A 12031-nucleotide genomic window follows, 5' to 3' on the forward strand; every position below is an offset into this window, starting at 1 on the left:
TCTCCTCAGCTTCCCTACGGTCCACAGACAACAAGACACCACACGGTGAGTGGAGAGAGAGAGAGAGAGAGAAATAACTGCTACAGATAGGAACGGGAGGATGACTGAAGCAGGCAGGGGGAGCAAGAGAGTCAGCAGGAGGAAGAGAGATACGGAGGGGAATATGGAAGTGGGAAGAGGGGGTGAGAGAGAGAGAGCTTACGCCTGAAAGCTTTTGAGGGGGGAAGTCATTAATTAGGTCATTTCCTCTGGGTGGTCAAGGTAAGGCTGAATGAAGGCTTTTTGCAGAAAACCTGAGAGACAGAGCCTCTCTCGGAGACTCTCAGACAAGCTGCGCAATTTCAAATCACAGGAGTACAGACAGATTGCTCCAGCTAGGGTTAGCCTTTAGACCAAGTTTTCCTCTGGCCTGGGTGATAGACTGGCCTACTCCTGCACAATGTTTTCCATCATACTGGTCTTACCAAACTGACACTTTTGCGTAATGTACAATGAGACAGACACAACAATGGAAATAGTCAGAATAAAAGACAAGGTATGACAAATTGAATAATGTTTCAGTTTCAATTTTTTATTACTTAAAAAACTCAAACAAAAACAGAAAACAAATCTACCAAAGTTGTCCATATGGATGTTTCATTTATTTATGTTATGTGCAAGGGTGTGATATGTGGTAATGTCATGAACTTTTGAAAGAAGGTCAACATCATTGATTAGCTGCCTGACCATGATTAGGATACTAATGGGTTCCCCAAAACCTTTTCAAAAAATAGATTTAAACTGGCAGCTGTTTCTTTTTTTTTCTTTTTTTTTTGTGTATGTGTATTTTTATCATCAGTGTTGTATCTACAAGCATGCTTGCATCAAATGTGCATTAGGGTACTTGTTTTCTTTTCTTTTCCCATCTTTTTTTTGTTTTTAAATCTCACTAAAAATTTATCACTTCATTACAACATCAGAGTAGCAAACGCTAAAGCCTTTTTTTACAAGTCTTTATAAACAAGGGTAAAAACAGGAGGGCTGTTACTGTAATACTGTATTTATAGCAACAATAACTCAACAATGTTCTTTTTTAACTCATAAAGGAGCAATATATAACCATTACTGAAGGGGGCTATGAGGACAGATGGAAACAAGACGATTTGCCACCTCATTTCCTGTGCATTCAAACAAGAGTGTCAATCGAAAAAAAAAAAATACACCAACAAACAATTCAACAACATCAAAAAAACCCACTGGAGGTATGAACAGCATGGGAGTAGAACAACATCATGGTGGCAGCCATGTCAGACAGTGAGGGAACTGTTTCGCTTCTACATCTTTTTTCCAACAAAAAAAAACGATAAAAAGAAAATGAAGAAAACTCTTAGAAGAGGAATAAAAAATTCCTCCGATTCAGATTTTTTTTGTCCTTTGTCCTTTCTTGTGAAGATGCTGGTCTTTTTGAATGCTTGATGCTGTCCATGTCATGTCCCTAATGCCACGTCTCCATCTCTAAAGGACATTGTCACTCAAAGATTTTGCAAGGCTGTTGTGCAACTGCGAAACATTGGTGCAATAGGGTAAAAGAAAGGTCAAAGCCAAATAATAATAATAATTATTATTATAATAATAACAATAACAACAACAACAATATAACAACAACAATAATAATGGTGTAAGGAGAAAGAGTGAACATGTAGCACGGATGGAAAGAGAGGCCGTTTTATGTGCTTCACAGAGTCAAGAACAATTTGGGAATGTTCTTTTAATTCCGAGAAAAAAAGGTCCTTCTATTTTTAGCCTGGAAAAAAACAAAAAAAAAAGATAGGAACGTAGAAGTAGTCAAATAAGGAGATTCAAGGGAGGTTTCTATTTCCTTTTTGTACAAGATCATGGAGAAAGGATGCGAGAGAAGGCTCCTGATACACGCCCTTCTCTGTGCATCGCTGCACCTCCCCACAGTCACACACACACACACACACACAGACACACACACAGTCACACACACACACACACACACACACACACACACACACACACAGACACACACACACACACACACACACACCCTTTTACATATATGTAGAAGAACACATTCCCTCTTTCATCCCTTCACTCACTCACTCTCTCGTTCAAACTCTTAAATTTTTCTGTCCTGTACACCATTTTGTTTTCAGCATGAGGATGGTTGGATCCCCCCCAGTGAGAAGCTCCTGCTGTTCCCCTCATCACCACTCATGTCCCAGCCAGAGGAGTATTTCCGTGGGGCAAACCCTCGCGCAGGCCCCCTCCGTCGGACACTCTGGCGGCGCGGAGCCCCTTCTCAGTACATGATGGGGGGCTTGGAGAAGGGAGGTCTGTTCTCTGTAAAAACAGAAAACAAATCAAGGTAAACGTTGCATTCAGGAATCAGTGCTATTAAAACTCCCATCCCTGAAACCCATGCATGCGCGCGCACACACATATAGATATACACACATAGTTCTATATTAAAATGCAGTCTTTTAATAAGAATGCATACATGGTTGCTCCGTGGTATAAAGATGTGAATCATATCCTTCTCAAAGCAGAGGGGGACAGCAAAAGATGGCTGGTCATACTTGATAGGCAAAGTGATTCTTGATAAAAAAAAAGCACAAGTATTTTAATCAAATGTGCGGCAAGAATAATTTAGGGGATTGATCACTTAAGTGTTGGCTGTCAGTGAGCGGGAGCAGATAAAGGGAGAACAGCTGGTGGGTGAAAAGGGAGAAGTTGGTCGTTGAATGTTAATATGAAAAATGTGGCTTGATTTAATTCCCAGAGCAGGAGGAGAGGAGAGGCAGTTCATTAGGAGCGGGAGGGCGCTTGGAGGTGTTTAATATGTTTCTGCAGCGTGGAGCGGAGCGGCCGCTCCTGTACGGGTGAAGATACAGGATGGAGGTGCACTGCGCTCGTGGTCTGGGCGAGAGAGAAGAGCAGTGAGGGCAAGGAGGCTTTGGGGAGGGAACTAACTACCATTTAATATACTTTGAATGCTTTTATGTTACGACACATATTTCACTACCTTGAAGTTTATTTCTTTGGAATGTACCGTATTTTCCGGACTATAAGTCGCACCGGAGTATAAGTCGCACCAGTCAAAAAATGTGTCATGAAGAGGAAAAAACATATATATATATATATATATATATATATATATATGTTGCACCTGAGTCGCAGGACCAGCCAAACTATGAAAAAAGTGTGACTTTTAGTCCGGAAAATACGGTATGTGTTGTACTGCTAATACAGTACATGCATAATATTTGTATAATACATTATACTATGCTTTTCTGTTGTACTGTTACCAGTGCTTACATTACATGTTACATATTACATTTCTATAATATATTATATACCTACACATTATAATTGTGTTCATTTGTGGACTAAAAATACACGTCTTCAGTTATTTTTTACAGACATCTTTGACCAACGTTTATGTGCATTAACTCCCTGAAAGTGAATGGAATGCTCTGTAGGACACACAGCATCTGGCCTTTGCCTTCACCTCACTCTCCAGCACACCCATTCAAGCCCTTTTATGAGCTCTTCTTCATATTAACCCAAAAATGACTTATATTACTTAATGGCGACCGAGATATTTAACAGTGTTCCTTTAAAGTGACTGTATGAAAATCGGCCACTTATAGAAAAGGAGCCCTCAGCTCACTCTCTCTCTCTCTCTCTGTCTCTCTCTCTGTCTGTCTCTCTCTCTCTGTGTAAGGGAACACCGTCCAGTGGCTGGACTTAAATTGAGACTTAAAGGCCCAGGGGCTTTGACGAGGTGTTTTACTGCTCAATGAAATGAGTTGTAATATCCTGAGGCGCAATTAATCCGGGCCCAGAAAGTGACAGCAGGGCCAGTTCCTGTAAAGAATGGCAGCTCCCTGGGACTGGAGGGAGGTGGGCTGAGGGTGGAGTGTGTGTGTGTGTGTGTGTGGGGGGTGGCTGAACAGAGCCGTCACAGAAAGGGAAAGGGGGTATGGGGGGGGGGGGACGACAGAGCACTCTCGCTGCTGGCCACTCTGGACAGCCCGATTGCTCGAATTACTGTTGCACTGATGTGATGGGAAATCTTTAAGTGTGTAAATTATGATGCAGAAAGCTATGAATCAGTTTTGCCCTGTGAAAAAAAAATTATACATATTTCAGGTGGAGGAAAACAGCAATCACACCTGTAAAAACAGACCTATTAGAATAAGTGATTGAAACAAGTAGAATCTCTTCAGAGCATTCTTAATAATAATTTGTTATATGTCATCATTTTTTAATAAAGTTGATAAGACAGAGCAGTTGAGTACTTCTTCATTTCCTAATGCTGCTATCTCTAACACTACTGGCTGATGATGTTAACGGTAGTTACCATATCAGGCATACAGGTGTGCATTACCAGTGTTGTTGTGCATTGACAATATGTCAACTAAATTTTGAGCAATCGCTCCCTTTTTCTAAGCAATATCGTGAGCACTGTCCCTCCCTGAGTTTCCATTAGCATTATCGCATCTGAGTCCACTACCATTATGGCATCTTTCCAGAAAGGCACCACTGGGTAGCCTGGGTTGCAGCAGTAGGTGGGCAGGTGGGAGGATGGGTAGCCAGGCTTGTGGTCTCACTGGGACCTTCTCGCCGTGATCGTCTCTCACCATATTTAGCTACCGGCTCATTCTATTTTGCACCGTCTGCAAAGCGTTTAGAGTGGGGAGGTCCAGAACTGCCATAAAGCTTCACCTTGATTTTTCATGCTGCCTTCTTTCCCCTGCTCCTTCTTCCTCATTTTTTTCTTCCATGGCTGCCAATTAGTGGTGCAGAAAACTTTTGGAAATGAATGGTACCCTTGGGACTCATTTGCAGTATGTGAATGCAGTATGAGTTTGGAGCTAGAGTAGGTCATTGGAGCTTTTTTTTCCTCTCTTGCTGTTGTTGTTGTTGTTGTTTTTAGTTTGTGGATTTTTCTTGCCAGGTCTGCAGGAGCATAATTACTGATGTTCTTAATGCCGCAACAGGTTTGGCTAAGACAGCAAAATAAAACAGGTGGGAGCCGGTGGGTCAACACCTAACAGAAAAAACAAGGAGTTCAGGTTCCTATTAAACAGCACCTTGTTGTCTCACAATTAGCCCCCACCTCCCCTCTTGTCTCTCTCCCCTCCTCTCTCTCTCTTCACTCTCTCATCTCAACACCCGAGACTCTACCACCTCCATTTCACTCTTCCTCTCTTTCTTAATCGGCTTGTGAAATGATGTCACCTTCTTTTGTGTTCAGCAGTTTCTGTTACCACCACTTGTCTTGATTAATAAAAAAAAACACATGCACACACACACACACACACACACACACACACACACACACACACACACACACACGGGCCTGTGTAATAGCTGAACGCAGGAGGGAACCTGAGAAAGCGTAAAAAGCTTTTAGTTCCTGGAGTGGGATCTCAGCAAGGACAATCAAACCTAATGAAATCAGTTGTCAGTGCTAGGCTTGCAAAACTGTGAAGTTGGACTTGGGAGTGGAGCACGGGGGCTAATCAGATTTCTGCCCACCGTAATGGATAAGTACGGCTAGGCACGCGTAGGGAGTCCGCCGATGGGGTGTCCAGATTAGTGTGTGTTTGTGAGGGTGTGTGTGTATGTGTGTGTGAGTGAGAGAGAGAGAGATAGAGAATGTGTGTGTGTGTGTACAGTTGTGGTGGGGTGTTGTATGGATGAGAGGAGTCCTAATTGAAGATTTGCTGCCCTCCAAAGCGATGATCCATGGAGATTGGTGTGCGATGGGTACTCTGATGTGGCTTGTGTTCATCTATTAGATTGGGGTTCTGAGCACTACAAACAGATAGTGCCAAGGACTCCAGGGTGGACTAGCCAATACAGGATATAAATCACACTTGATGTTGTCTTACAAAGTGACATTAAGTTGATATTTGCTGTATAAACTTTCAGATCTTTATGTCTACGCATATTCACTTTGAGCATTTTTGAAAATGTTGCTATCCAAACCATGCTATGGTTATGATATGTTATGAATCATCACTGACAAGCATTGGGATTACATTACTGTACTAAGATGGCCTTTAAACTAAATCCTGGATAAGGAGAAATCTGTCTAATATTGCTTTTCATTTACAAATATAAAGCAATATAATACAATGATAAACAATGTATAGTGTGATATGAGGAGATCCGTAACATTGAAAGGATGTGTCAGATTTACAGTCAGATGGGACACATGAGATCCACAGCTGCTGAGACTCTTTCAACAGACGCCTGACACCATGATGTTGGCATGTACTGCACCTCGTAGCTGTAGGAGTGGTTTAGGTGTGTGTGTGTGTGTGTGTGTGTGTGTGTGTGTGTGTATGTATGTAAGTGTATGCGTGTGTGTGTGTCGGAAATGTAATGTGACTCGCTTTGGTGGTGACACTGAGGTTGTAGCGCTGCTTCACGGCCATCAGTGGCTCTCACGTCTGGCCGAAAGCGAGGGTGAGAGAGCGAGTCAGGGAGCGTGACCGTCTCCAAAGCGCGGCGAAACGATCCACGGTTCTGTGAAGTGACCGGGGCCGAGGCCGACTTGTGCCTCGCTCACCTCTGAACTGCTGCTGCTGGTCGCCACGGTCAGGAATGTCCTGCCCCAAGATGACACTCACCCTGCCACCCCTCCCCCCCCCCCCCCCCCCCAACAGAAAATGATGATGGCAGTGCCACCACCAACACCAGCTCCTGGGTGCTTTTAAGCCCATCACAGCCCGTTGCAGGTAACCCAGTGAGAACACCAAAGATCCCAGCAATTACACGAGGGGATTCAGGCCTTACATTTTGGCAAAATATGTGAACAAATACAGCCGGTACAGTGATGGAGAGGGAGAGAGAGAGAGAGCGAGCGAGGGGTCCCTGTGTGCTGGGCGGGACTTTGATGTTGTGCTTGGGAGGTTGAGACTGAAGTCTGAAGTTATGAGCAGGAAACTCGAGAGGCCTTCAAGATTTCAGTAATCCTAACCCCACTCAACGCCCCCAAAAAAAAATCTAGAGAGAGTCAACCTCACCCATTGATGACCCCCTGCCACTGAAAATGAACCCTTCCTCTTTGCCAGACAAAAACAAAAAGAAACAAAAACAAACACACAGGAGAACCCCCCCCCCCCCACACACACACACACACACACACACACACACACACACACACACACACGCACAACTTCCAGAAGGTTCCCGAGCTCATGGCCTCAGCATTCTTCTGTGTGGCAGCCCCGCTGCTGTCAGTGACAAGAAAAATGGCCGTTCCTTTATTTGCGGACTGTGAAATTGGCTATGAGAAAACAATCTCCATCCTCCCAGCAGAAAACACTTTGCAGGCCATTTCCAGCGTGCATCCTGTAAACATATGTATTTATTCACCTCCTCTCTTGCTCACATTTCAATAAGATCTACGGGACAGTGTCTCTGATTCGCCAGCCGACGGGCCGATAATAGGCTCCATCTATCAAAAGCAACCTCAAGCTAGGTTTTGGAGGCAAGGCTGGGGGTGCAGGGGCAAAAACAGATGGAATAGGTGGTGTAAAAAAATGTGTGTGTGTGTGTGTGTGTGTGTGTGTGTGTGTGTGCACGCAGCAGAACTCTTGAGTGAGAATGGAAGCGTGACACACACATGTAGCCACATCAGTTTGCAATCTCCCTCCCTCAGGGATTTTGACGTCTTCAAAGGACCGTCTGCTCCAGGAGGAAGAGAGGGAGAGAGAGTGAAAGAATGAAAGAAAGAAAGAAAGAAAGAAAAGAAAGAAAGAAAGAGAGAAAGAAAGGGAGGAAAGCATAAGAGAGGTGGCAACACAGGAGGAAAAGAAAAAGTGCCTCTGGTTAATGTTTGCACTTCCATCATGAGCCTCCAGGGGGTCGACCCCTTACACACAGGGGCTTAAGAGTCAAAGTGGCAGTGGTGGTGGTGGTGGTCAGGGAGGTGTCTGGAGAACCCTAGGCCATGTGGGATGCACATGGCCCTGTAAGCTCCATATCGACTGCCCCACACCCCCTGCTACCCTCACCCCTATGCTTGAAATGATGAGAGGGGGGCTTCCTAGAAGCTCCTGGCTGGCCGGGCGGCTGCCTGGCCCTGGGGGTGACGTCAGCTCCTGCTGAAGGGGATGATGAGTGTGGAGAGGCACTGGGGGGGGGGGGGTGGGGGGCTAAGAGGGGAAATGAAGTTGGATGGTGACCGAAAAAAAAAAACTCCCCCTTTCATCCTCACTGTACCCAAAGAAAAAGCCCCTTAGATAGGCCAGGTCAACCACAGCCCAACCCTTGAGATGGAGTCTTTCATGTCCTGTGATTGATTCATTAAAAACCTGTTCTCAGTTTTGCTTTGCTGATTTGCACTGTGCAATTGTGCAATTGCCTTTAACCACATAAACAAAAAGAGCAAAAAATACAAAAGGAAAACAAATCTATTCCAAATTCCTTCTAAAATGAAGGAGTACCAAATACCTCCAGACTCTCTTTCACACACAACAGCTACGCACTACAGTTCTAGTTTGTGCTTGTTCCAATCACCTTGTACAGTGGAGTTTTCCTGCTGATTGCCGTTATGTTCAGGCTCCACATCTGGTATCACAGCCTCTGCAACATCAAACACAGACACATGTTAGAACCCTTTCAGAATACCTACTGCACTAAATGTGTGTCACTTAATTTGTGTCTGCTAATGGTTTTTGTAGTTGTTGGACCAAAGTGGATAGGCTTTGCACGGTGTAAATCTGAATCACATTACAATTCATTAACAACTCTAATAGGGTATCGATTCATCAAAAGCTTTGTTATAATTTCAAGGTTCATCGTTGTATCCCCACTAAAACAGTTCTTCCTGAGCTAATCTTGCATTAAATCACATGAAAGGGAAAAAGCTGGAGCAACAATGCATTTCTTTTTTTTTTAATAAATTCAGGTTTAATCAGGCTTGGCTGATAATTGCCGGAGCTCAGTTCAAATGCTTGCAGATGTACTCAACGGTCTTTATAATTTGCTTTTATGTTTCCCATTTCTGCTCCTGTTAGAACAATTTAGGAATTAAACAACTGAACGATGGGGAAAAAACGTGCACAGCGGTTATGAAAACAATTTAGTACTCTAAGTGTGCGCATTTAAAGCATTTATGATAAGTATCTGTGTCCATTTCCTCTGCGGCCTGACCATGCTAATGCAAGGCTAATAGGAGCCGTTACAGCAGATGCGGAAATGCCAATAGAGGCATTGATAAGGAAATATGAGAATCAGAGATGGAGAAAAGCAGAGAGGAAAAAAAAAATGGAGACATTAGACAGGCATAGGATGAAAAGGGTAAGAGAGAGAAAAAAAGAGTGAATGAAACACAGCACAAAGATTAAGAGAATAAAGGTCAGAACAAATAGAGGTGAAAGAGAGAGAGAGAGAGAGAGAGAGAGAGAGAGAGAGAGAGAGGGATGGAAGGGAAGAAAAGGGAGAGACGCCAAGAGTAAATTAGTGTAGTGTTTAATCTCATTGATTACGAGCAAGAGGAAAGTGATTTTCCCTGAGTAGGACAACAAAGTTAAGGAAAAATTCACTGCAGTGAATAAGGACATTATGAGGCAATGGAGGAACAAGTGCATGTGTTTTTACGACACAGATACAGAGGCAGGGTGCAGACGGGCCCAACTGGAGCCAGGGAGATGACAATGAAATATGCTGTTAAAAAGGCAGCGCTGCTTTCATGCGCTCTGTCTTTTTCAAAGCCGGAAAAATTCCAATTGCTCTGCAAGAGACCATAAATATTCTGTGGAGTGTAGTAGGGGCAGGAAGAGCAGACAGAGCAGGCGGATTCAAATGCAGAGAAAGGGAAAGGAAAGAGGCACAGAGAGGACGACAAAAAAGAGAAAAGAGAAATGTGAGAAGGGGATGGATTCAAACAGGAGAAAATGAATAGTGCAGAGAGTGGAAAAAGACAAAAGGCTGGAAAAAAAGGGCGACAAATTCAAAGACAAAGCAAAGAAGGAATACTTAAATAGGGGGGTAGATTTAAATACATGATGCAGAGAGGGTGGAGAGAGAGAGAGAGAGAGAGAGAGAGAGAGAGAGAGAGAGAGAGAGAGAAAAGAAAGGAAGAAAGAGGGGAGGGGGGGTGTTGGAAGCGGGCCGGCGCTTGTGCTCACCGTTGAGGCTCATCCGCAGGTTGTCTGAGGTGGTGGCCTGTTTGAGCGCCTGCTCCACCTGCTCCCGGCGCTTGGACTCAAACTCCAGCGCCTCCTGCAGTTTCCTCTTGGCCTTCTTCTCCTTCTTCAGACGCTTCTGGATGGTGGCTGAGAAGCCGAGATGAGAATAACAGCGAGAGAAAGAGAGAGAGAGAGGGGGGGGGGGGAGGGAGAAGTGGAAGAAGAAGGCCAATTGGGATAGAAGGAGGGATAGCAGCAGAGAGATACAGAGAAAGAGAGAGAGAGAGGGAGAAAGAGGAAGAAAGCGATCAATCACAGGAAATCAATAAAGTGTGCAAACATAAGTTGCTGATCTCACACATTTTGAGATATTCACAGCTTTGGTGGAGGAGTACATGCTGCATGTTAATTAAGGAGCACTTGAACTTTTAATTGTTTGTTCAAATGGCATGACCATTCAATGAATTGTAGAAATATAACTAATACTACTTTGATGTTTGATGTTTACCAATGTATAGGCAGAGATACAAAATAATGTAGACGTTTTACTACTAACAACATTTGTCACCGTTCTTGGTTTCCCTACAGTAGCATAAATACTGTCTTTCTCGAATGAAACAGTGTTCACTCTCTCTTTATTGCTCTCTCTCACTCTCTCTCTCAGGCAAACACACACACACACATACGCATTTAATTGTTTGTTCAAATGGCATGACCATTCAATGAATTGTAGAAATATAACTAATACTACTTTGATGTTTGATGTTTACCAATGTATGGCAGAGATACAAAATAATGTAGGCGTTTACTACTAACAACATTTGTCACCGTTCTTGGTTTCCCTACAGTAGCATAAATACTGTCTTTCTCGAATGAAACAGTGTTCACTCTCTCTTTATTGCTCTCTCTCACTCTCTCTCTCAGGCAAACACACACACACACACACACACACACACACACACACACACACACACACACACACACACACACACACACACACCGCATCTCCATAACACATCCAATTACCGGCATTTGATTTGCCAAATCATTCCTTACCCCCTCCTATTAGAGAATGAATTTGAATAACACGCCGTGCGATAACAGCCATGGCTAATAAATTATTAAAGTGTTTGTACATACCGTCTGAGTTGTTACCCAAGCAGCTAATTGCTTTAATTTCTTGGCTGAGAGTAAGAGAAGCTGACTGGCTTCTAAATACTACCGTGATATACGGACCTTTAGAAGCCGAGCACAGCTGAACAACCACCACACACATACTGCTTACAAAGTCTGTTTCAGAGTTCTAATGCAATCCATATAGACATTTAGTCATTTGTGCCTTGGCACAAGAGTAACTGCACATTTTTCTTCTTTTAAAATGTGCAACTACTTTAATCCCTCTTTTAATCATCGGAGTATTTAACATTTGTCCATTTGACTTCAGTTTGTTTCTGTCGAGTTTGTTTGCACCTTAATTAAAGTTGTTTGACCAAACTAAATGCCTTACAGCGTTTAGCCGTCGAGTGGAATGGTAGATCACCAGCTGCCCAGATTATAACTGATTAGTTCAATCCTTCTTTTTGAAACACACACACACACACACACACACACACACACACACACACACACACACAGACAAACACACAGAGAGAGAGACACAGACACACACACACACACACACACACACACACACACACACACACCTCGGCTGTGCAGTTCAGAGGTGAGTTGCCTCTCCAGGCTCTCCCTCATCTCTCTCTCTCTGTAGAGCTCCATCTTCAGTTCCTTGCGCTCCTGTTGCACATGCTTCTCCTGCACACGGGCATTATCTACGGCCACCTTCAGCAGGCCCTAGAAAACAACACACACACACA

At 43.7% G+C, this 12031-nt stretch overlaps 1 protein-coding gene across 5 annotated transcripts in view; it reads right to left on the reverse strand.

The window, feature by feature from the left end:
- Positions 1–550: 550 nt before the first annotated feature.
- The window catches only part of dacha (dachshund a), a 147369-nt gene continuing 135888 nt past the window's right edge, over positions 551–12031 (reverse strand). For all 5 annotated transcript variants that reach the window (XM_048237867.1, XM_048237866.1, XM_048237864.1 and 2 more), the window contains 4 exons: positions 11861–12008; positions 10158–10304; positions 8545–8610; positions 551–2346 (listed from right to left, as the gene is read on the reverse strand). In XM_048237867.1, coding sequence (XP_048093824.1) covers positions 2306–2346; positions 8545–8610; positions 10158–10304; positions 11861–12008 — 402 coding nt within the window. In that variant the 3' untranslated portion in view covers positions 551–2305. The remainder of the gene's footprint in view (positions 2347–8544; positions 8611–10157; positions 10305–11860; positions 12009–12031) is intronic.

Source organism: Alosa alosa, chromosome 2 (assembly GCF_017589495.1).
Source record: "Alosa alosa isolate M-15738 ecotype Scorff River chromosome 2, AALO_Geno_1.1, whole genome shotgun sequence".
Classification (NCBI taxonomy): domain Eukaryota; kingdom Metazoa; phylum Chordata; class Actinopteri; order Clupeiformes; family Clupeidae; genus Alosa; species Alosa alosa.